General features: G+C 41.8%; 1 protein-coding gene across 8 annotated transcripts in view; it reads left to right on the plus strand.

The window, feature by feature from the left end:
• LOC140713905 (zinc finger protein 385D-like) overlaps positions 1-26,682 on the plus strand; it is a 677,526-nt gene that overhangs the window by 442,410 nt on the left and 208,434 nt on the right. The window contains exon 1 of one of the 8 annotated variants that reach the window (XM_073024570.1): positions 1,304-1,389. The exons of the other annotated variants lie outside the window; for them this stretch is intronic. Within the exon in view, the coding sequence (XP_072880671.1) occupies positions 1,327-1,389 (63 nt within the window). The 5' untranslated portion in view covers positions 1,304-1,326. Of the gene's footprint in view, positions 1-1,303; positions 1,390-26,682 lie in introns of those variants that run through there. 8 annotated transcript variants of the gene reach the window in all.

Raw genomic sequence — 26,682 nt, forward strand, 5'->3', positions numbered from 1 at the left:
GTGGATATGGGTTCGATTTCAAAATTTAAGACAAGTTTGGATAGATGAATGTATAGGAGCGGTATGGTCCAGGTGTGGCTCAATGGGACTAGACAGAATAACAGTACAGCATGAACTAGATGGGCTGAAGGGCCAGTTCCTGTGCTCTATGACAGCTCTGACCACATGATTATGTAATTCTAACATGACTTGGATTAGAAATTCGGATTGGAGTCAAACCTGTTTTTCAAAGGATTCAAGAACTCTTCTTCACAATGTAAATACTTAATGTCTTGCAGGTATGCAGCACATTCCTTAGAATCCTCGTTAGAATTCCATCAGAGCAGGAAATGGGATATTTAAAATGGAACCTATTTGTACTTGTCTAATGTCATAGCCATGGTGTTTATATTCCCTTAAGTTATCAAAAGATTTCATAGAGTCACAGAGCAATACGACACAGATACTGGTCCTCTGGCCCAGCCAGTCTATACTGATCACAGTGGCTATGCATCGAATCCCAATTTCTTGCATTTGTCTCATATCCCTTCTATGCCTCACCAGCTAGTCCCAATTTCCTGCATTCATGCCTCCAAGCCCTGACCCTCCATGTACCTATCCAATGATATTATTGCACCTGCCTCAACCACTCTCCCTGGCAGCTCATCCATGCATTCATCATCGTCTGCGTGGAAAAGTTACCACTCAGGTCCTTTTTAAGTCTTTACTCTCTCGCTCTAGATGAAAGTTGTGAGTTTTAGACTGGGTAGAAGACTTTTACTGTTCACCTTATCTACAGTGCCTATAAAATGGATTTAATTTGTCACTGATCTACAGAAAATGACTTTTGTGTCAAAGTGAAAACAGATCTCTACAAAGTGATCTATATTAATTACAAATATAAAACACAAAGTATTTGATTGCATAAGTATTCACCCCCTTTAATATGACACACCAAATCATCACTGGTGCAGCCAATTGTTTTTGGAAGTCACATAGTTAAATAGAGATCTGTTTTTGGAGCACAGGTGTTTCAATTGATTGTAGTAAGAATACACCTATATCTGGAAGGGCTGGGCTTGGCTTGGCTTGGCTTGGCTGTTTTGGGTGGGGTGGAGTTCAGGGAAGCAGTGCTGATTCTGTTTGGCTGGAGGTTGGAGGTGTGGTGGTTGCTGACGCTGGCTGTGAATGGTGGGGATGTTGTGAAATAGCGTAGGTTCAAGTAGGGAGGGAGGATCTGGCAAAGGTACCACAAATGGAGAATTCGTATCAGTGTGGGTTGGCAGGAGGAAGTTGAAATAAAGTTGAATCTAGTCTGGAAAACGGGAAAAGAAACATAATATTGGAATGATTTCAAATGATGGAGAGGAAGGGCAGGATATTCTGAAAAAAAGGAAAGAAGACTTCAAGGTATTGTTTAAATTTGACCAGGAAAAACCTTCTTCTATCAATCCCATTAAATTAACTACAGAGTTAAAATTGAATACGGGGAATATAGATTGTACTCATAGAGGAGGTAATGTCTCGATCGTTTGTAAGGATACGAAGCGGTGTGAGAAGGCATTATATTTGAAGACTTTACTTGGCACAAAGATAATATCTATGTTGCCTAATGAAAATAGAAGTGTTAAGGGTGTTGTACTGGGTGTTCCAGTGGAGATTTCAATAGGAGAGGTTGAATCTCATTTATTGGGAGGCAAGGTTAAGAAGGTAAAGAGATTGCAAGTAGTCAGAAATGGGGAAAGGATGGAAAGTTTATCTATATTGATATGGTTTGATGAAGTGGAGCTCCCTGATAAAGTTAGTTTGGGGTATGTTAGTTATTATGTTTGAGCTTATATTCCACCCCCGCTTAGATGTTACAAATGCCAGTGGTTTGGGCATGTTGCAGCAGTATGTAGTGGGAAACTAAGATGTAGTAAGTGTGGTGGGGAACATAAATATGAAGATTGTGAAAGCGTGAAGTTTAAATGTTGTAATTGCGGAGGAGAACATAGTGCAGCTTATCAAGGATGTGAAGTGCTTAAGAAGGCAGCTGAAGTTCAACAGGTTAAAGTACAGTTAAATATGTCTTATGCAGAGTCCTTGCAAAATGTTAGACTGAATGTTGATGAAGTATTACCAGTCAGAGAACAGAATGTGAAGCCCGAGGCTGTGTCAGCATCATACTCCTCTTACTAAAGATACTTTACTAGTTGATACAATAAAGTTTGGGATGTTCATAACAGATGTGGTGAATTGTACTGTTCAGACATCTAGTTGTACTAAGAAAATTAAATTTATTGTGAAAACTGCTGAAAAATATCTGAGTAAAATTGGTGTAATTGGTGTAATGTGGGAAGCTATATATGAAGCTCTGATGGGTGGGGTATCGGTATTTTAATCTCCTTGTGAAGGTCCATAATGGGTATAAGAATATTGCAGTGAATGGGTAGTGAAGTGAAGTGCAGTGAGAAGCCTGATTTTTAATGGCCAAGACTTTAAGTTTATTTCTGATTTATCAAATCCTCCCAATATCATATGTATTCAGAAAACTTGGTTGTTACCACAGTTCCTTGCGGTGTGATACATTAGTTGGAAGAGGAGATGGTGTTGCAAGTTTTATGAGGAAAGGATAGGATAGGACATATGGTTGCCGATGTAAATGGAGTATATGAGGCACTTGTAGTAGAAGTATTTGATTCAACAGGTAGGGTTATTAAAGTGGTAATTTTTTACAATCCTGAGGAGTGTGCAGAGGCAATTAATGAGAGAAATAAGACTTGTGCAATAATGGACATAAGGGGAGACACCTTTACAGAATACATAAACTGTTGGATTGTTGGGAGAAGGTGGTAAAACAAGAAGGGAAGGGATTATATTGACTCAACTTAGAAATGGGCATTCTATGCTTAATTATTCCTTATAGCTTGTTGGAAAGCATCACTCTGGGGTGTGTAGGTTTGTCATCATTATGAAACAGTTGAACACATTCTTTTACAATGTGAAGCATACAAGGTTGGAAGAAAGCAAATGGAGGCTGCACTACGAGCTTTGGGGATTGGCAGTTTTTATTTAAAACATTACTAAATTATGGAGATGACTTTCACAATCTTTTCTTTCATTATTTAAAAACTATAGTGCTTTTTGGAGTAATTTAGTTTTTGGTTGATAAAGAGCCAGTAGTGGTTTTATTTCCCAACTCTCTACACCACACTCCAGTCCAGCTGATGGTGCTAATGCACCTTAAGTTGGGCTGCCAACCACCACTAAAAGTCAGAAGCAGAAGGTCCAATTGCTGGTGAGTCAGTATCTGGCAAAAACTACACCATGAAGACAAAAGAGCACTCCAAGCAACTCCACGAAAAGGTTATTGAAAATTACAAGTCAGGAGATGGATACGAGAAAATTTCCAAGTCACATAATATCTCTTGAAGTACAGTTAAGTCAATCATCAAGAAGTGGAAAGAATATGACACAGTTGTAAAGCTTAGAGCAAGATGGCCTCAAAAACTGAGTGACCAGGCAAGAAGGGGACCTGTGACAACTCTGGAGGAGTTACAAGCTTCAGTGGCTGAGATGGGAGAGACTGCACATACAACAACTGTTGCCTGGGTGCTTCACCAGTCACAGCTTTATGGGAGAGTGGCAAAAGGAAAGCCACTGTGTTGAAAAAAACTCACATGAAATCTCAGCTAGAGTATTCTAGAAGGCATGTGGGAGACTTTGAAGTCAGCTGAAAGAAGGTTCTATGACCTGATGAAACTAAAATTGAGCGTTTTGTCCATCAGACTCAACACGATGTTTGGTGTAAGCTAAACACCGCACATCATCAAAAATACCATCCCTACTGTGAAGTGTGGTGGTGGCTGCATCATGCTGTGGAAATGCTTCACTGCAGCAGGCCCTGGAAGGCTTGTGAAGGTAGAGGGTAAAATGGATGTAACAAAATACAGGGAAATCCTGGAGGAAAACCTGATGCAGTCTGCAAGAGAACTGTAACTTGGGAAAAATTTGTTTTCCAGCAGGAAAATGACCTCAAGCATAGAGCCAAAGCTACACAGGAATGGCTTAAAAGCAGCAATTAATGTCCTGGAGTGGCCAAGTCAGAGTCCAGACCTCAATCCAACTGCGAATTTGTGGCTGGACTTGAAAAGAGCTGTCCACTCATGATCCCCATGCAATCTGACAGAGTTTGAGCAGGTTTATAAAGAAGAATGGGAAAATTGCAGTGTCCAGATGTGCAAAGCTGATAGAGACCTATTCACATGGACTCAAGACTGTAATAATAAGTGTAATAAGCTGCCAAAGGTGCATCTACTAAATACTGACTTGAAGGGGTGAGTAATTATGCAATCAATTCCCTTGAGTTTACTAACTGTAATAATTTTTACAAATTGGTCTAAATGTGCTTTCACTTTGATATGAAAGATTCTTTTTTGTTGATCAGTGTCAAAAAAGCCAAATTAAATCCATCGTGATTCAATGTTGTAAAATAATAAAACATGAAAATGTCCTGGGGGTGGGGCGAATACTTGTTATGGGCATTGTATGTCTCTCACCATTTTAAACTGTGGACTCCAACTCAGTTTATGATGTCTTCTTGCTTCTGGTCGATCCTTTATTTTTTGTTTTTAATTTTTAGACAATTTTTTGAATTGGGGTGGGTGGCCTGAACACTGAGCTGAACTGAAATATGCCTTTTGATTTTGTGTTTTTATACTCTGTGTTTTTGTTGCCATTTGTGCAAGTTGGTGTGTGTGTGTGTGTGTGTGTGTGTGTGTGTGTGTGTGTGTGTGTGTGTGTGTGTGTGTGTGTGTGTGTGTGTGTGTGTGTGTGTGTGTGTGTGTGTGTGTGTGTGGTGTGTGTGCGTGCGCGCTAATATTTTTTTCTTTTAACGGGTTCCATGTTCACGGCTGCTGGTGGAGAAGGTGAATCTCGGGTTGTATACTGCATACATGCCTGATTATAATAAATGTACTTTGAGGTAACCACTCATTCTTCTACGTTCCAAGGAATAAAGACTTAACCAGGCCCTTCAGTCCTGCCAATGCCCTCGTAAATTTAGAAATCAAGTTTTTTTTTAAAGTAAGTGACAGAGCCACTGAGCTCTAATATAGTTTTAAAATTTATTACTGAGAATCTAAATTCTGGCACCAAGACAGAACACTTAAATTTCGGTGCCGGAATGGTTGTTGGTCAGCAATTAAAGTTTAACTTTATTGCCAATGATTTGCCGGCACTGGAAGTGACAAGTGACAAGTTCCAATTTTATTGGCAATTTGAGTGAAGGTCTATTACACAAGTGTATATTTTATTATATTTGGATGTCTAATCATTTTGGGGGTTGTTGCCACAGCAAATCATTTGGAGAATGTACTAACTTATACTCCAATCTTGATGGAATTTTAAAAAAATCTTCATTGATTAAATTGAGCTTTTTACAAGTTAGTAAAGGAACCTGACTGCCCACTTACTTCAGAAGTAATAGTAATTTATAGGGAAGTTAGGGGGGAGGGGTTAAGGGGAGGGGGGAAGGGATATATACATTTTTTCCCCACACTTGTAATTACTTAAAAACGCAATTAAATAAAATCTTTTAAAAAAGTAATTGTAATTCAGAGTTTTATATTCAACTAAATTGTAAATTGATAAATTTTGGTAAATTGGCTTATTATTGATGCATTTACTGAGATACAATGCAAAACTGTCTTGCATACTGTTCATACAGATCAGATCATTACACAATGCATTGAGGTAGAACAAGGTAAAACAATAACAGATGCAGAATAAGGTGTTTCAGTTACAGAGAAAGTGCATTGCTGGTAGACAATAAGGTAAAAAGTTATAATGAGGTAGATTGTGAGGTCAAGGATCCATCTTATCACATTACGGGACTGTTCAGTAGCCTTATGACAACAGGTAGGAGCTCTCTTTGAGCCTGGTGGTATGTGCTTTCAGGCTTTTGTATCTTCTGTCCAGTGGGAGGAAGGAGAAGAGAGAATGTCCGGGGGTGGATATGGAACCATTACCAAGGCAGGAAGAAGTACAGACAGAGCCCATGGAATGTGCTTAGCTGAGTCCACAACTCTCCGTAGGTTCTTGCGGTCACAGGCTTTGTAGTTCCCAGATATGCAGGTAGATTGGGAAAATCAGGTTGATGTTCAAGAGAGAGGATTTGTAGAATCCTTACAAGATGGTTTTTAGAGCAGCTTGTGATTGAGCCCAGTAGGGGATCAGCAATTCTGGATTGGGTGTTGTGTAATGAACAGCATTAGACTTGTGCCATCCATGACATGGATGACATGAAGATCAGAAGAGTTGTGGGTGGAGCTGTAGGTTGTCAAAGGTTACAAGAGGATATAGACAGGATGCAGAGTTGGGCAGAAAAATGGCAGATGGAGTTCAATCCGGATAAGTGTGACGTGATGCATTTTGGAAGGACAAACCAGAAGACTGAGTACAGGATTAATGTTCAGTTACTTAAGAGTGTGGTTGAACAAAGGGACCTTGGGGTTCAAATCCATTAATCCCTCAAGGTCGCTGCACAGGTTGATAGGGTAGTTAAGAAGGCCTATGGGATGCTAGGCTTCATTAACAGGGGGATTGAGTTCAAGAGTAGAGAGGTCATGTTGCAACTCTACAAATCTCTGGTGAGACCGCACTTAGAATATTCTGTTCAATTCTGATCACCTCATTATAGGAAGGATGTGGAAGCTATGGAGGGGGTACAGAGGAGATTTACCAGGATGTTGCCTGGATTGGGAAAAAAGTCTTATGAGGCAAGGTTAACAGAGCTGGGACTTTTCTCTTTGGAGTGTAGGATGAGAGGGGACTTGATAGAGGTCTACAAGATTATGAGAGGCATAGATAGGGTGGATAACCAGTACCTGTTTCCCAGGGCATGAATAGCAAACAGCAGAGGGCATATGTACAAAGTTAAGGGAGGAAAGTTTAGGGGAGACATCGGGGTAAGTTTTTTACACAAAGGGTTGTGGGTGCCTGGAATGACTTGCCAGGGATGGTGGTGGAGGCTAAAACATTAGGGGTATTTAAGAACTTCTTGGACAGGCACATGGATGAAAGAAAAATAGAGGGTTACGGGGTAGTGTGGGTTTAGTACTTTTTTAAAGGAATATATGGGTTGGCACAACATCATGGGCTGAAGGGCCTGTACTGTGCAGTAGTATTCTAGTGTTCTAGTGTTTTGATGTTACAAAATATAAAAGTTCCAGAGTTCTTAATTAGGAACTTAAGGTAAAGGAACCCTTGGGAGACAATGATCATAATATGATAGGATTCACTGTGCAGTTTGGGAGGGAGGAAATAAAATCAGATGTATCATATTACAGCAGAGTAAAGGAGAATTTCAGAGACGTGAGAGAGGAACTGGCCAAAGTTGAATGAAAGGTGACACCTGCAAGGATAATGGCAGAACAGCAATGTCTCAAGTTTTGGGGGCAATTTGGAAGCTGTAGATAAGATACATCCCAAAGATGAAGAAATATTCTAAAGGCAAGAAGAGACAAACGTGGCTGACAGTATAAATGCAAAAGAGAGGGCATATAATATAGCAAAAAATAATGGGAAGTCAGAGGACTGTGAAGCTTTTAAAAACCAACAGAATGCAACTAAAAAAACCATGAGGAGAGAATAAATGAAATATGCAGGAAACCTAGCTAAAACTATTAAAGAGGATACCAAAAGTTTTTACAATCATATGAAGAGTGAAAGAGAGGCAAGAGTGGATGTCAGACCACTAGAAAATGACATTGGAGAGGTAATAATAGGGAGAAAGAAATGACAGACAAACATAATCACAGTTCAGCTGTCTTCTTCCCTCCCCACCCCCCACTATTTTATTCTGGCATCTTTCCCCTTCTTTTTCAGTGCTGAAGAAAGGTCTTGGCCTGAAACATCGACTAACTATCCATTTCACAGATGCTCCCTGAAGTCCAGCATTTTGTGTGTTGCTTTGGATTTATGGCACCTGCAGAATTTCATGTGTTTAAAACTTAGTAAGTATTTTGCATCAGTCTTCACGGTGGAAGACACTAGCAGTATGCCGGAAATTCGAGTGTGTTAGGGGCAGAAGTGAATATAGAAAGCAGAAGGTACTTGGCAAACTGAACGACACCTAGACCAGATGGACTACATCCTGAGTTTCTGAACGAGATTGTGGAGGCATTAGTAATGATCCTTCAAGACTCGCCAGATTTTGGAATGGTTCCAGAAAAATGGAAAATTGCAAATGTCACTCCACTCTTTAAGAAAGGAGGGAGGCAGCAGAAAGGAAATTACAGGCCAGATAGTCTGACTTCAGTGGTTGGGAAGATGTTGGAATTTTTGGGATATTTGGAGGTACATGATCAGATAAGCCAAAGTCAGCATGGTTTTCATAAGGGAAAATCTCGTCTGACAAATCTGTTGTAATTCTTTGAAGAAATAACAAACAGGATAGAAAAAGGAGAATAAGTGGAAGATGTGTACTTGGATTTTCAAAAGGCCGTTGACAAGGTGCCACACATGAGGCTGCTTAAAGAGATTAGAGCCTGTGGTATTACAGGAATGACACCATCTTGGATTGAGCGTTGGCTAACTGGCAGGATGCAAAGCACAGGAATAAAGGAAACCTCTTCTGGTTGACTGTGGGTGATTAGTGGTGTTCCTCAGGGGTCAGTTTCAGGAATGCTTCTTTTCATGTCAACGATTTGGATGATGGAATTGCTGGCTTTGTAGTCAAGTTTGCAGATGATACAAAGATAGGTGGAGGTGCAGGCAGTGATGAGGAAGTAGCAACTCTGCAGAGGGACTTGGACAGAATGGGCAGAAAAATAACAGATGGAATATCGTGTAAAGAAGTGTATGGTCATGCACTTGGTAGAAGGAATAAAAGTGTAGACTATTTTCTAAATGGGGAGAAAATTAAATAATCTGAGTTGCAAAGGGTCTCGGGTCTTGGGAATCCACATGCAGGATTCCCTAAAGCTAAACTTGCTGGTTGAGTCTGTAGAAAAAAAGCAAATGCAATGTTAGCATTCATTTTGAGAAGACTAGAATATAAGAGTGAGGATGTAGTGCTGAGGCTTTGTAAGGCATTGGTCAGACTGCATTTGGAATATTGTGAAGTTTTAGGCTCCTTCTCTAAGTAAAGTTATGCTGACATTGGAGATGGTCCAGCGGAGGTTCAGAGAAGATGTTTCCTATAGTGGGTGAGTCTAGGACCAGAGAGCACAGCCTCAGAATAGCAGAACATTCAGTAAGAACAGAGATGAGAAGGAGTTCCTTTAGCCAGAGGGTGATCATCTGTGGAATTCATTGCCACGTTCTGCTGAGGAGACCAAGTCATTGAGTAAATTTAAAGTGGAGGTTGATAGGTTCTTGATTAGCCAGGGAGTCAAAGGTAATGGGGAGAAGGCAGGAGAATCACATTGTGAGGGATAATGGTGGAGCAGACTCGATAGGCCGAACGGCCCAATTCTGCACCTATGTATTATGCTCGCAAAAGTCTTCTGCCTCAATTAAGTGGCATAGTGTCCTAAATAAACAAAGGGAATCACTGTACTTTTCTCGCTATATATAACATAAATAAAAGGATATGTTGGTGCTACAAAGTAAATGAAAGTGTAACTCCTGTAACACAGAACAATCCATAACATCCAAGGTGCATGAGTTATTTATTGGTAATTTTTTACGATATATCAGATTCTGTACAAAATCCCTTGGTGTTACGAAATGCTTGATCTGAAAATATACCCGTTATACAGAAATCTATATTCCACCAGTACTGAAGATCTAAAGGAATATCACTGTCATTTTTGAAACATCTGGAAAGATATAATGAAAGTATTTGTAATGATTTACATAAGAAAAGAAGAATTCATTCCATTTTCCTTCCTTTCCCTTAAGTATCAGTTTCTTGCTGAAATTACTATCCGTCGGATTGGAAACAATCTAACTGTCCAAGTGAACCACTACACCCAGTGGCCACTTTATTAGGTACACTGGTACACCTGCTCGTTAATCTAATCAACCAGTCATGTGGCAGCAACTTGATGCATGAAAGCATCCAGACATGGTCAAGAGGTTCAGTTGTTGTTCAGTCCAAGCATCAGAATGTGGAAGAAATGTGATCTAAGTGACTTTGGCTGTGGAATAATTGGTGCCAAATAGGGTGGTTTGAGCTGATCTCCTGAAATTGCCATGCACAACGGTCTCTAGAGTTTACAGAGGGTGGTGTGAAAAACAAAAGAATACATCCAGTGAGCAGTAGGTTTGATGGTGAAAATGCCTTGTTAATGAGAGAGGTCAGAAGAAAATGGTCAGACTGTTTCAAGCTGACAGGAAGGTGACAATAACTCAAATAACCGTGCATTAGAATAATGGTGTTCAGAAGAGAATCTCTGAATGCAGAACGTTGAAGTGAATGGGCTACTGCAGCAGAAGGCCACAAGCGTACAATCAGTGGCCACTATATTAGGCAAGGGAGGTAATTAGTAAAGTGGCCACTGAGTGTATAATAATAATAATAGCCTAATTTATAGAGCACTTCTCATACAGAGCATGGAATTCAAAATGGTTTACAATGGGATAAAGTGCAAACGTTAAAAATGAAACACAAGGTGAGGTTAGATAAAAGCATGATTAAATAAATAGATTTTGTGCTAGCTTTTGAAAGTCTCAACTGTGTTTGCATCCCTTGTCATTTTAGGTATTGAGTTCGACAGTTTAGGAGCGTAGTTCAAAAAAGGTTGATCTGTCAGTTTTCTTTGAGAGAGATTGCTTCAATCTAAAGGACTGACAGAAGAAGATCTGAGAACTCGAGCAGGGTTATTAAACAAAACGATTCTGTGATGTACTCCAGACCCAGACCATTGAGAGCTTTAAAAACAAGACCTATCTTGTCAGTGGTAATCTGCATTTCTGAATCTTTAAAATCAGAATCACGTTTAGTATCACTAAAATGTGTTGTGAAATTTGTTAACTTAGTGACAGTACAAGGCAATACATGATAATATTTTTAAAATTAAATAACCAATTATAGAATGATATGTATGTTAGTTAAATTAAAAACAGTGCAAATCAATTCTAATAGATACAGGAATCCAATGCAGAGTAGCTAGGATGGGAGTGATATGCCATAATTCATGTGAGAACATGCATGTCCGACTCCTAAAAGACTAATTGACCCGTGGGAAGAAAGTATTATTTTTCTACATCCATGTACACATATATACACGATGCTAGCTTATTTTGGAAATGAGAAACTGCCTCAAAACAAGATGCTGAGACTAATTGCAGTGTTGGCAGGAGAGTTTATTTTCAAATCAGATAATTTTGTGCACACAAGTAATAAAAGTTTGACGTATCTTGTCAGTGGTAATCTGCTTTTCTGGGTAAACTGAGTAAGCCTATTAATGGCAAGCTCATACATTTTAATTAATATTGAATAATTATGTTATACAATTTTGACAGTTTCCATTTAAAACTGATGCTTGAAATATGAAAATTTACTATGATTTGTCCCATCATGTCCAGTCTAGATTTGTACCTTCTACTAAAATACTTGCTCATTCACATTCTGTTGAGTACATTGTTAAATGTCAGCATGAATGTCACAAACTACCATATAATGATTTATGATATTTTTATCTGCCTTAAATTACTCAAAATCTATTGACTGTTGAACTGTTTCTTAAAAGTCTTATTCTTGGGCACTTGAGTGGGATTTTATTAAACTCTTGTTTATGTTGTATGTTGGTTGACGTTCATTAGAATGACAAATGCCTGCTACCTATCAGATATCGATAGTGAGGCAAAGCGTGTGGCTTTTAATCCAGGGTAACCCACGTTATCATTTAATTGTATATGTCAAAACTGGAACAAATTAAAAACTCTTAGATAGGCACATGGTGTGAGGCCTGCACCCGCAGGCACCTTCCGGTCTCCACTCATCTTATAGGATTTACCTGCACTCGTTCCAGACTCCTCAACTGCAGCCTATTTAACCCCAGTTCTCATCCACACCCTTCTTCTTCTTGCCCTCAACCAGGCGCTCCCAGACGTCTCTCTCCCTGCCTAAAGCTTACTTTGTTGTCTGTTGTGTTTAGTATTTTTAGTCCCTTGTTTTGGGGCCCGTCATGGCTTGTTATTTTGCGGTCTATTATTAAAGTTGCTGATGGGGGAGTGTTTTTGGAATTCTGCCATTTATGTGATGGTTGGACTGCAGTTTACCTAGGGTTACCCATAGCCCTCTATTTTTCTAAGCTCCATGTACCTATCCAGGAGTCTCTTAAAGGACCCTAAATACCACCATCGCTGGCAGCCCATTCCACGCACTCACCACTCTCTGCTCAAAAGACACTTACCCCTGACATCTCCTCTGTACCTACTTCCAAACACCTTAAAATTGTGCCCTCTCGTGCTAGCCATTTCATCCCTGGGAAAAAGCCTCTGACTATCCACATGATCAATGCCTCTCATCATCTTATAGATATCTATCAGGTCATTTCTCATCCTCTGTCGCTCCAAGGAGAAAAGGCCAAGCTCACTCAACCTATTCTCTATAAGGCATGCTCCCCAATCCTGGCACCATCCTTGTAAATCTCCTCTGCACCCTTTCTATGGTTCCCACATTCTTCCTATAGTGAGTCCCAGTTTTACATCCTATCAATGTCCCGTTGTAATCTCCACACTATCCACAACACCCCCAACCTTTGTGTCATCAGCAAACTTACTAACCCATCCCTCCACTTCCTTATCCAGGTCATTTATAAAAATCATGAAGAGTAAGGGTCCCAGAACAGATCCCTGAGGCACACCACTGATCACCAACCTCCATGCAGAATATGACCCATCTACAACCACTCTTTGCCTTCTGTGGGCAAGCTAATTCTGGATCCATAAAGCAATGTCCCCTTGGATCATATGCCTCCTTACTTTCTGAAGGAGCCTTGCATTGGGAATGTTATCAAATGCCTTGCTGAAATCCATATACACTACATCCACTGCTCTACCTTCATCAATGTATTCAGTCACATCCTCAAAAAATTCAATCAGGCTTGTAAGACACAATCTGCCTTTGACAAAGCCATACTGAGTATTCCTAATCATATTATGCCTCTCAAAATGTTCATAAATCCTGCCTCTCAGGATCTTCTCCATCAACTTACCAACCACTGAAGTAAGACTCACTGGTCTATAATTTCCTGGGCTATCTCTACTCCCTTTCTTGAATAAGGGAACAACATCTGCAACCCTCCAATTTTCCGGAACCTCTCCCATCTCTATTGATGCTGCAAAGATCATAGCCAGAGGCTCAGCAATCTCCTCCTTTGCCTCCCACAATAGCCTGGAGTACATCTCATCCGGTCCCGGTGACTTATCCAACTTGATGCTTTTCAAAAGCTCCAGCACATCCTCTTTCTTAATGTCGATATGCTCAAGCTTTTTAGAATGCTCTAAGTCATTCCTACAGTCACCAAGGTCCTTTTCTGCAGTGAATACTGAAGCAAAGTATTCATTAAGTACCTCCGTTACTTCCTCTGGTTCCATACACACTTTTCCACTGTCACACTTGATTGGTCCTATTCTCTCATGTCTTATCCTCTTGCTCTTCACATACTTGTAGAATGCCTTGGGGTTTTCCTTAATCCTGCCTGCCAAGGCCTTCTCATGACCTCTTCTGGCTCTCCTCATTTCATTCTTAAGCTCCTTCCTGCTAGCCTTATACTCTTCTAGATCTCTATCATTACCTAGTTTTTTGACCCTTTCATAAGCATTTCTTTTCTTCTTGACTAGATTTTCAAAAGGCTTTGTACACAATGGTTCCTGTACCCTACCATCCTTTCCCTGTCTCATTGGAACATACCTATGTAGAATGCCACTCAAATGCCTCCTGAACATCTGCCACATTTCTTCCATACATTTCCCTGAGAACATCTGTTTCCAATTTATGCTTTCAAGTTCCTGCTGGATAGCTTCATATTTCCCCTTACTCCAATTAAACTCTTTCCTAACTTGTCTATTCCTATCCCTCTCCAATGCTATGGTAAAGGAGATAGAATTGTGATCACTATCTCCAAAATGCTCTCCCACTGAGAGATCTGACACCTGACCAGGTTCATTTCCCAATACCAAATCAAGTACAGCCTCTCCTCTTGTAGGCTTATCTACATATTGTGTCAGAAAACCTTCCTGAACACACCTAACAAACTCCACCCCTTCTAAACCCATTGCTCTAGGGAGATGCCAATCAATATAGGGGAAATTAATATTTCCCATCATAACAATCCTGTTATTATTACACTGTTCTAGAATCTGTCTCCCTATCTGCTCCTCGATGCCCCTGTTACTATTGGGCGGCCTATAAAAAACACCCAGTAGATTTATTGACCCCTTCCTGTTCCTAACCTCCACCCACAGAGACTCCGCAGACAATCCCTCCATGACTTCCTCCTTTTCTGCAGCCGTGACACTATTTCAGATCAACAGTGCCATGCCCCCACCTCTTTTGCCTCCCTCCCTGTCCTTTCTGAAACATCTAAATCCTGGCACTCTTAGTAGCCATTCCTGCCCCTGAGCCATCCAAGTTTCAGTAATGGCCACAACATCATAGCTCCAAGCTCATCCGCTTTTCTCATGATACTGCTCTTGCATTAAAATAGACACATCTCAAACCATCAGTCTGAGCATATCCCTTCTCTATCACCTGTCTATCCTCCCTCTCGCACTGTCTCCAAGCTTTCTCTATTTGTGAGCCAACAGTCCTTTCCTCGGATGATAGGGAAATGAAGGGCAACATAGGTTAGATTGACCATAGAGTAGGCTAAAAGGTTGGCACCGCATTATGGGCCAAATGGCCTGTTTGCATGCTCTATCCCACCAGGAGGCATCTGTGAGACCTGTTGCTGAAGTTATTGTGAATATGTCAGCAGGCTGAAAGGAGTTCAGACTAAGTTTATTATCAAAGTGTACACCGTATACAACCTTGAGATTCATTTTCTTGCAGGAAGCCATAGGAAAACAAAAAAATACAAAAGAATCCATGAAAAAGTCATGTGTAATAAAGACCGACAAGCATCCAATGTATAAAAGAGGTCAAATCGTGCAGATAATAAAAGATAAACAGATAAACTGAACGTCATGAATTGTTGGGTCCTTGAAAGTGTGTGCACAGCTACTGGGTCAGTTCAGCGCTGAGGTGAATGGAACTGTTCCACGAGCCCAACGGCTGCGGGGCACCGACTGCTTCCAAACCTGGTGATGTGCGACCCGGGACTCCTGCCCTTGCCACCCGACGGAACCCGCTCAGGTGTAGGATCTTGGCTCACCTGGAGTTGTGGGACTGATCACCAGTTTGTTTATCACTCTCAGGCCTTGACTCTTTAATCTGGCTTGAAGTCCACCCTTCAAGGTTCCACACCTGCATTCCAAAGAGTCAAATTCGCCAAATTCTTCTGGAAGTCATAAAATCGCTAGATGGTTTAGATGGTTCAAAAGTCCATTCTTAAAGGGAAGTTGCTTCCTGCGGATCACAGTGATCGTTGGCCCAGGAAGTGGTGCCAACCTCAATGCAGTAAACCTATTCTATGACCAACCGATCCTTCCCTTCCACACATCCCATCGCTTGTTTTACACCCATGTGCCATTCTCAAGGATTCTTACATGCCCCTAATGGGGTAACACCAGTCTAAAAGTCTCTCAAACACCTGTTGTATTGGCGTCTACTACCATCCTGGCAGTGCATCCCAGGCACAACCACACTCTGTGTGTTATAAAAAAAACCCTACCCCTCACATCTCTGAACTCCCCTCCAATCACCTGAAACAGATGCCCTGTGTCACTGGCTGTTGGGGACAATGTGCAGATCCATAACCTGCTTTTATGGATTTTTACCATGGAGTTTTGGCAAGACCCAAAACTTGAGGCTTTGTTAATAACCAAAACTTAAAGGTATAAGGAGAAATAGATGGATTTTGACTAAGCTGACATATATCTTTGCTGTTCGTTGAGAAGGGATTGTAATTGCTCTGTCCTTTGCATCTAGAAGTGTTGTTTTACCTTGTGTCAACGTCCTGGTTTAATTGTAGGCTGCCCACCCTGTGCTGGATTCAAAGGTCAAAGTTCAAAGTAAATTCATTATCAAGGTACAGATATTTCACCATATGCTACCCTGAGATTCATTTTCTTGCAGGCATTCACAGTAGAACAAAGAAATACAACAGAGTTTATGAAAAACTACACACAAGCAACCAATGTGCAAGAAGACAAACTGTGTAAATGTAAAAACACACAAACAAGTGAATGAATAAATAACTAAATATTGAGAACATGATTTGTGGAGTCCTTGAAAGTGAGTCCATAGGTTGTGTTGAGTGATCACTTCATTGTTGAGGAGAATGACATTATCCATGATGGTTTTTGAGGAGACCGACAATGGGGGAGTTGCATAGCCTCGGATGTTGTGTGTTCCAGGCCCATGTGCCTCGTGTCTGCCAGGAAAAGAAATTCCAGAGGTGGCTGTATGCCGCTGGAATCTGTGCTAGGTTGGGAGCTGGCCCCTCCTGTCGGTGTTTCTCTCTGGTGTCCGATCAGTGGAGGACAAGCTGGATCGTGTTTGTCTGTGGCTGCTCTTGCATGAGATGAAGAACTGCTGCAGGCTTGTTCTTGCAGAAACATGGCTTCAGGACAACATCCATGCACCATCAGTCAACAGGCCAAGTCGCTCAGGGACTTGGGCTATAATATTATTATTACTATTTTTATGACTGTACAGTATTCTATCGTAATTATATGTACGGTGTGTGTTGTGTGTGACTGTTTTGCTCTTTCACCTCAGAGGGTTGCTGTCTCTTTTGGCTGTATTCATGATTATGGTTGATTGACAATTAAATTTAAACTTAAACTTGAATTTGAACATCAGGAACCTGGTGGTTGAAGGGTAATAACTGCTCCTGAAGTGATTCACAAAACAATGCAGACTGTTTTTCCTGATCTCTTTCTTCAGATTTTTTTTAATGATTATTTTCTGCACCTTGCTGGTTGTTTGAATTTCCCTAATTGCATGGACACCAGGCCTGCTTGGATCTTCACTGTTTCTAATGTTTCTTCATTTAGAACATGATCTGTTCCAGCTTTTTACATTCTGAAAGTGATTCAAATCTATTGCTCATCAATTCAAAATGCTTGCTGTATGATTTTAAAAAAATGAAACATCAACAAAAACAGTCAAAATTCGATTAAAGCATAGCAGGAAAAAGTTTTAAAGTATCACCTCCAAGCAAACTCTGGTTTAATAAGGTCAATCAAATCACTCCAGCCATCAACTTCAGCCTGCAGTGTGAATTACACAATTTATGTGTGAGGATACCCCCAAACCAGTGTTCTTTTATCACAGAGAGCCCTGTCAGCAAACTAGACACTATGAAAGGTAGATTTCCACACATCCTGCAAAGTCCCACACTAACTGGAAAAATTCTTTTCCTATTCTGGACCATAGAAAACAGGGAGGGGATGTCATAAATAGCATGATCTTCCTCATCTGTGCATGAGTGATTTATTGGAGGGCTGTGTGGCACACTCGTACCTGCAGACACACCATGAACTGGCAGTTAACTCTTGTGACATAGGGAACAGCAGAGCTTCGCCTCCAGATGAATTCAATGCCTTCTATGTTTGCTTTAATCACCAGAACAAGGAGGAGCCTTGGCGTACCCCCATGCCTTCCAATCATCCTTTGGTCTCAGTATCTGAAGATGATGTGCAGGCTGCCTTCAAGGGAGTGAATCAAGGAAAGCGTCTGGTCCAGAGGGAGTACCTGCCCAAGCACTGAGCCGACCAACTGGCTTGTGTATTCACAGATATCTTCAATCTGTCTTGTACCCACCTGCTTCAAATTCAGCTTCAATTGTATCAGTGCCCAAGAGGAGCGTGGTAACCTGTCTAAATGACTATCACACAGTGACACTTACATCCATAGTCAGAGGATGGTGTTGAAACATATCAGCTCCTGTCTGAATGCAGGCTTGGATCCGCTCCAATTCCCTACCAAAGCTGTCTTTTTGGCTCTTCACACAACCCTGGAACCGCTGGACAGCAAAGGTGCATAAATCAGGATACTTTTTATTGATTACAGCTCAGCATTTTACACCATCAGTAAACTCCAAGACCTGGGCCTCAATATCCCCTTGTGAAATTGGATCCCGGGTTTCCTTACTCGTAGGCCTCAGTCAGCCTGGATTAGCAAAAGCATCTCCATCAGCAGAGGAGCACCATTGGGACGTGTAATACCAACAACCTCTCACTCACTGTCAATAAGACCTAGGAACTGATTGTAGACTTGAGGAGAGGAAACCAGTGGTCTATGAGCCCGTAATCATCGGAGAATCAGAGGTAGAGAGGGTCAGTAACTCAAAATTCCTGTGTGTCACTATCTCAGAGGACCAGTCCTGGATCCATCATGTAAATATAATTGTGAAGAAAGCACGACAGCGACTCTCCTTCCTCAGGAGTCTGCAGAGATTCAGCAAGTCATCAAAAACCTTGGTAAACTTCTGTAGATGTGTGATGGGAAGTGTGCTGACAGGCTGCATTACAGCCTGGTATGGGAATGCCTTTGAGTGGAAAGCTAGTGGATTCGGCCCAGTACATCACGGGTAAAACCCTCCCAACCATTGAGCACATCTACATGAAACGTTGCTGCAGAAAGCAACAACATCCGTCATCAAAGATCCTCACCACCTAGGCCATGCTCTCTTCTTGCTGCTGCCATCAGGTAGAAAGTACAGGTGCCTCAGGACTCTCACCACCAGATTCAAGTACATTTACTACCCCGCTACCATCAGGCTCTTGAACAAAAGGGGATAACTGATGCACCATCAATAACTCTTTCTGAGACGTGAAGGCGAGATATCGGCTTTTATTGACTGGAAGAAGGAACAAGCAGTAATTGACCACCATACTACATCCTGGTTACTGAGGGCCAGGCTCAGGCCCCAATCGCCTTTATACCGGGGTCTGTGGGAGGGGCCACAGGAGCAGTCAGCAGGGGGGCGTGTCCAGACAGGTATATGTAGTTCACCACAATAACCACACTCGTTTAAGGACTCTTTTTTCTTGTTATTTATTGCTATTTATTTGTTTCTGCATTTGCCCGGTTTACCTGTTTACCGTTAGTGTTCTTTAGATTTGTTAGGTATGTCCACAGAAAAAAATCTCAGGATTTTATGTGGTGACACGTACAAGGTGGTGAATTGTGTGTGTGTGAAAGAGAGATATTATTGTACACAGTTATAGTGGCAACGTGTTGAATATGTAAAGAAAAGAGATAGAATTATCTTTGTGTCCTGTGTACATTGAAACATGTCGTTTCCATTGATGACCGTCACTCGGGTCAGGTCACAAGTGTTGCCAGGCTTCAGCCGTCAGCGCAGCGCACACATGTCGTACTCACCCTCACCCTAACCAGATGGCTTTGGAATGTGGGAGGAAACCGGAGCACCCGGAGGAAATCCATGCAGACGCGGGGAATATGTACAAACTCTTTACGGAGAGCTGTTGGCAATTGAACTCTGATCTTGCAGCTGATGCTGTGAAGCATTATGCTAACCATTATGTTACTGTCTTGCTCTTATGTCCATTTTTTCTTATAATGAACCCTCTCCCATTGCTCTGTGATCTGGAACTCATAATGACACATGTTGGTAGCAAGAGCCTCTAACCCTCAGACGCTGTAAGCTACAGATAATGCAGTGAGGTCTGTGAAGAGCACTAAAAGCATTAAGGGCAAGAGCACAAACACTCCATGAGCAGCATCTATTTCTAATGGCACCCAATTACAATGCAAATACCCATAATTACACTCATCAAAAGTGATGCATTGAACCTGCTCCTGAACGATGCAATGCCGTAGCTAGCAACTGCATCATAAGATCAAAACCATCATATCTCTGACAACGCAAAAAAATAAGTCTACAGAAGATGCTGAATCCATCACTAACAAAGCTGTCCCCAACGCTGAGGGCATTTACATATTTATAGTTACATTATATCTTCCTTTGCTCATTGGTTCTTTGTCAGTCTCTATTTGTAGGTAGTTTTTCATTGCTTCTATTATATTTCTTTGTGCTACTGTGAATGCCTGCAAGGAAATGAATTTCAGGGTAGTATTTGGTGAGTTCTCCCAAGGGGTTATTCCTTTAACGGAGAATGTCTGCACGTGACTTTGTTTAGTGTGGCCTGGTCCTTGACAGATTGAGGTCAGGGACCTTTACCGCCATTCTGACGTGTTATTATCTTCCAGCAGCTTCAGTGTGAGGTTTAGGTTGGAACGCACCTCCCCCATGACCTTACTGCCACAGACTGTGTTAAGGAACCGAGCTGCAGCTTGATGACTTTCAACTCGTACGGGAGAATGAGCCGGTGATAGTTACGAGTCTCAGGGAGGTGGTCACCCCTAAGTTACAGGAGGTGGGTGACTGTCAGGAGAGGGAAAGGGAATAGACAGCCGGTGCAGAGTACCCCTGTGATTGTTCCCCTCAATAAGTTTACCACTTGGGTGCTGTTGTGGGGGGGGGGGTGTGGTTACCCCACCAGAAAGATGCCATAGCGACTGGGTCTCTGGTGCTGTGGCTCAGAGGGGAAGTGGGGGAGATGATGAGTATAGTAGAGACAGGGGATTCCATTATTAGCAGAGCACATAGGGGATTCTGTGAGAAAGATTCCTGGATGGTATGTTGCCTCCCAGTTGCATGGTCAGCATCACATCTTTCTGTAGGAGGAGAACGAGCAGCTGGAAGTCGTGGTACGTATTGGCTTGGCACCAACGACACAGGTAGGAAAAGGGAGGAGGTTCTGAAGACAGAATATAGGTAGTAGAAAGCTGGGAAGCAGGATCACCAGGGCAGTAATCTCTGGATTGTGCCTGTGCCACGTCGCAGTGAGGGCAAGAATAGAATGATTTGGTGTGGCTGAGGAACTGGTGCAGGGAGCAGGGTCTCACATTTCTCGATCATTGGGATCTCTTCTGGGGAAGGTATCACCTATACAAAAAGAATGGGTTACACCTGAATCTGAGAGCTGGTTTGCTGGAGCTGCTGGGGGAGGGTTTAATCTCATTTGACAGGAGGATGGGAACCGGAGCGATAGGGCGGTTGGTATACAACTAGACACAGTGTGTAGTGAGACTGTGAGGAAGGACAGGCAGATGATAGGGCTGAGCTTCAGTCAGTGGGAAGAGTTGAAGTGTAACGCAGGGATGAAATTGAAAAGGGTGATGAATACAGGACTGAAGGATTTTTATTTGAATCCACACAGTATACAGAATAAGGTAGATGATCTTGCAGCACAATTAGAGATTGTCAGGTACAACATTGTGGGCATCACTGAGTCGTGACTAAAAGAAGACCCTAGTTGAGAGCTTAGCATCCAATGAAACACATTGTATCAAAAGGACAGGCAGGTAGGCAGAGGGGGTGGGTGGCTCTGTTGGTAATAAGTGAGATCAAATCCTTAGAAAGACGAGGCATAGGATTAGAAGATGTAGAATCATTATGAGTAGAGTTAAGAAATTGCAAGGGAAAAAAAGACCATGATGGGAGTAATATACAGGCCTCCAAACAGTAGAAAAGGGATATAAAATTCAACAAGAAATAGAAAAGTCATGTAAAAAGGGCAATGTTATGATTGTCATGGGGGATTTCAATATGCAGTAGATTGGGGAAATCAGGTTGGTGCTGGATTCCAAGAGGGGGAATCTTTAGAATGCTAAGGAGGTGGTTTTATAGAGCAGCTTGTGGTCCAGTCTAGTAGGGGAAAGGCAGTTCTAGATTGAAGCAGAAATCAAAATATGATAGAATTCACCCTTTAGTGTGAGAGATAGAAAATAAAATCAGATGTATCAGTATTCCAGTGGAGTAAAGGAAATTACAGAGGCGTGAGGGAGGAGCTGGCCAGAGTTGATTGGAAGGGGACAGTAGTAGGGAAGACAGCAGAGAAACAATGGCCGGAGTTTCTAGGGGCAATTTGGAAAGCATAGGAAAGATATATCCAAAAAATTAAGAAGTATTCTAAAGAGAGGATGAGGCAACTGTGGCTGGCAAGGGAAGTCAAAGATAGCAGAAAAATAAAACAGAAGGCTAATAATATAACAACAAATAATGGGAACGTAGATGATAGGGAAGCTTTTAAAACCAACAGAAAGCAAATAAAAAGCCATTGTTCAGTATTTAACATTTCAATAATATTTGAGTGATATTGTAATTATATTGTTCGAGTAAGCATCGTTTATTTGTTTAAGTAATTTATTACAGGTTATGTGTAATAAATAAGAGATAATCTAGCCAATAATACAAAAGAGGATAGCAGATGTTTTTTTTCCAGATATATAAAGAGCAAAAGAAGGTTGAGAGTGGATATTGGACCACTGGAAAATGATGCTGGAGAGTTAGAAATGAGGGACGAAGAAGTGTTGGAGGAACTTAATATGTATTTTGTATCAGTCTTCACTGTGGAAGACACTAGCAGTGTGCCAGAAATTCAAGAGTGTCAGGGGGTAGAAGTGAGTGTAGTTGTTACTACTAGGGAGAAGGTGCTTGGGAAGTTGAAAGGTCTGAAGGTAGATAAGTCACCTGACCTAGTTGGACTATACCCCAGGGTCATGAAAGAGGTGGCTAAAGAGATTGTGGTGGGATTAGTAATGATCCTTAAAGAATCACTAGATTCTGGAATGGTTCCGGAGGACTGGAATATTGCAAATGTCACTCCACTCTTTAAAGAGGGAGGCAGGCAAAGGAAAGACAATTATAGGCCAGTTGGTCTGAATTCAGTGGTTGGGAAAATGTTGGAGTCCATTATTAAGGAAAAGGTTTTGGAGTACTTGGTGGCACTTGATAAAATTGGTTAAAGTCAGCATGGTTTCTTTAAGGGGAAATCTTGCCTGACAAGTTAGTTGGAATGAATTCTTTTGAGGAAATAACAAGCAGGATAGACAAAGGACAGTCAGTGGATGCTGTTTACTTGGATTTTCAGGTCTTTGACAAGGTACTGCACGTGAGGCTGCTTAACAAGATGAGAGCTATTGGCATTACGGAAAAGATACCAGCTTGAGTAGAAGATTGGCTGACTGGCAGGAGGCAAGGAGTGGGAATAAAGGAGGTTTTTTCTAGTTGGCTACTGGTGACTAATGGTGTTCTGCAGGGGTTGGTGTTGAGACTGCTTTTTTAACGCTATATGTCAACAATTCGGATGATGAAATTGATAGCTATGTGGCCAAGTTTGTGGACAATACAAAGATAGGTGGAGTGTTGAGGAAGAATGGAATCTGCAGAATGACTTAGACAGATTAGGAGAATGAGAAAAGAAGTGGCAGATGGAATCTAGAGTAGGGATGTGTATGGTCATGTATTTTGTTTGAAGGAATGAAGGCAAAGACCAATTTTCTCCCCCTTTAGAAAATAAATGTGAGAGGACTAGAATATAAAAGCAAGGATGTAATGCTGAGACTTTTTAAGACATTGGTCAAACAGCACTTGTGAGTAGCTTTGGGCCCTTTATTTGAGAAAAGATGTGCTAGCATTGGAAAGGGTAGAAAGGAGGTTTGGAGAATGATTCCAGAAATGAAAGGGTTAGCATATAATGAACAGTTGATGGCTCTGGACTGTTTAGATACATATATGTCAAACTCAAGGCCCGCGGGCCAAATCCGGCCCGCGGTGGAATTATCTTTGGCCCACGAGATAATATCTAATTACTATTAAAGCTGGCCCCAGTAATCGAAGCGCCTATGGCGTATGATATGGCTAATGCTGAGTTTATTCAGGTACCAGGTTTTCAGGGTTTTTAGTGTTTATTCGGCAGTCTTGCTCGGCAGTCTTCTTCATAAGAAACGGAATTTGTAAAGTGAAACACTTTGTAGTTATAGCAGAGACTGAGACACATGAGAGCAGGATGAAAAAACGGAGGCAACGAAAGCTGCGTTCGCACGCGTCCAACTGATCCGGCCTGCATGAAGCTGCATTTTGCTCAATCCGGCCTGTGACCTAAAAGGAGTTTGACACCCCTGGAGAAGAACAAAGGGGGATTTCACTGAAACCTATCGAATATTGAAAAGTCTAGATAGAGTGGATATGGGGAGGATGTTTCCTGTAGTGGGTGAGTCTAGGGTCAGAGGGCACAGCCTCAGACCAGAGAGATGACCATAGAAAATAGAACATGGAAATCTACAGCACATTACAGGCCCTTTGGCGCGGAATATTCTGCCGACCATGTTAGCTAGCGTAGAAACAGCCTAGAATTTACCTACCGCACAGCCCTCTATTTTCCCGAGTTCCATGTATCTATCTGAGAGTCTCTGAAAAGACCCTATTGTATCTGCCTCCACCGCTGTTGCTGGCAGTGCATTCCACGCACCCACAACTCTCTGTGTGAAAAACTTATCCTGACATCCCCTCTGTGCCTACTTCCCAGCACCTTAAAACTATGCCCCCTCGTGTTAGCCATTTCAGCCCTGGGAAACAGCCTCTGGCTATCTATACGATCAATGCCTCTTATCATCTTATACACCTCTATCAGGTCACCGTTTGTCCTATTCAGGCAACATCCTTGTATATCTCCTCTGCACTCTTTCTACAGTATCTACATCCTTCCTGTAGTGAGGTGACCAGAACGGAACACAATACTCCAAGTGGGGTCTGACCAAGGTCTTATATAGCTATAACATTAGCTCATGGCTCTTGAACTCAATCCCACAACTGATGAAGGCCAACACACCATACGCCTTCTTAACAACACTGTCAACCTGTGCAGCAGCTTTGAGTGTCCTATGGACATGGACCCCAAGATCTCTCTGATCCTCCACACTGCCATACTCTGTCTTCAAATTTGACCTACCAAATTGAACCACTTCACACTCCATCTGCCACTTTTTAGTCCAGTTATGCATTTAATTGATGTCTCTCTGTTACCTCTGACAACCCTCCAGACTATCCACAACACCGCCAACCTTTGTGTCATCAGCAAAGTTATTAACCCACTCTTCTACTTCTTCCTCTAGGTCTTTTCTAAAAATCACAAGGAGGAAGAGTCCCAGAACAGATCCCCATGGAACACCACTGGTCACTGACCTCTACGCAGAATACTAACAATCTATAACCACTCTTTGCCTTGTGTGGGCATGCAGACACTGAATCCACAAAGCAAGGTCTCCTTGGATCCCATGTCTCATAGATTCTGAATGAACCTTGCATAGGGAACCTTTTCAAATGCCTTACTGAAATCCATATACACTACATCCACAGTTCTACCTTCATCAATGTGTTTTACATTCTCAAAGAATTCAATCATGCTCATAAGCAATGATCTGCCCTTGAGAAGGTCATGCGGACCATCCCTAATCAGATTGTGTCTCTCCAAACGCTCATAAATCCTGTCACTCAGGCTGTAAGTCATCCCCACTATTGCCAAGGTCCTTTTCCCTGGTGAATACTGAAGTATGGTATTCATTAGGTACCTCTGCTACCTCTTACGTTTCCACTATCGCACCTGATTAGTCCTATCCTCATATGATTCATCCTCTTGCTCTTCACATACTTGTAGAATGCCTTGGGGTTTTCCTTAATCCCACTCACCAAGGCCTTCTCATGGCCCCGTCTAGCTCTGCTAATTTCATGTGCGTAAGTTCCTTTCTGGCAACCTTGTGATTTTCTAGAACTCCATCAGTACCTAGTTTCTTGAACCTTTCATAAGCTTTTCTTATTAACTAGATTTTAACTAGATTTTCCACATCCTTTGTACACCATGGGGGTCCTTTTACCCAACCATCATTTCCCTACCTCAGTGGAACAAACCTATGTAGAACGCCATGTAAATGTTCCCTGAACATTTGCCACATTTCTGCCATGCGTTACCTTGAGAATATCTGCTCCTAGTTTATGCTCCCAAGTTCCTGCATAATAGCATCATATTTCCCCTACCCAAATTAAGCGTTTTCCCAAGTTGCCTGCTCCTATCCCTTTCCACCACTATGGTAAAGGAGATAGAGTTGTGATCACTACTTCCAAAATGTTCTCCCACCAAGACCTGACATCTGGCCAGGTTCATTTCCCAGTACCAGACCCTCTCGTTGTCTTATCTACATATTGCATCAGAGAACCTTCTTGAGCACACCTAACAAACCCTTGCCCGTCTAGATCCCATGCTCTAAGGAGATTTCAGTCAATATTAGGAAGGTTAAAATCTCCCATCACAATAACCCTATTATTATTGCATGGTTCCCCAATCAGCCTTCCTATCTGCTCCTCGATGTCCCTCTTATTATTGGGTGGTCTATAAAAACAAGAAGTAGATTTATTGCCCCCTTCCTGTTTCTGACTTCCACTCACACTGACTCAGTAGACAATCCCTCCATGACTTCCTTCTTTTCTGCAGCCATAACACTATCCCTGATTAGCAATGCCACGTTAGAGGGAAAAAGAGATATGGAAGTATCTTACCTCATTACCTTGCCTAGGCCCAAACTCACTGAAGCCCCAATGAGCCAAAACCCTACTACTCTGACTCACGCTACTCTCGTGACTGTTTTTCCGAAGACCGTTCTGCTAAGCAGTGTCCTTTTATCCTCGAACCTTCTCAGTGGCCTTGCGCAATGCTGAGCTACTGTATCTGTGCACTTCTCCCAATTGAATATCATGCTGAAAGAAACTCCTTGCTTTTTAAATCTTCTCAATG

Source organism: Hemitrygon akajei, chromosome 20 (genome assembly GCF_048418815.1).
Source record: "Hemitrygon akajei chromosome 20, sHemAka1.3, whole genome shotgun sequence".
NCBI lineage: Eukaryota > Metazoa > Chordata > Chondrichthyes > Myliobatiformes > Dasyatidae > Hemitrygon > Hemitrygon akajei.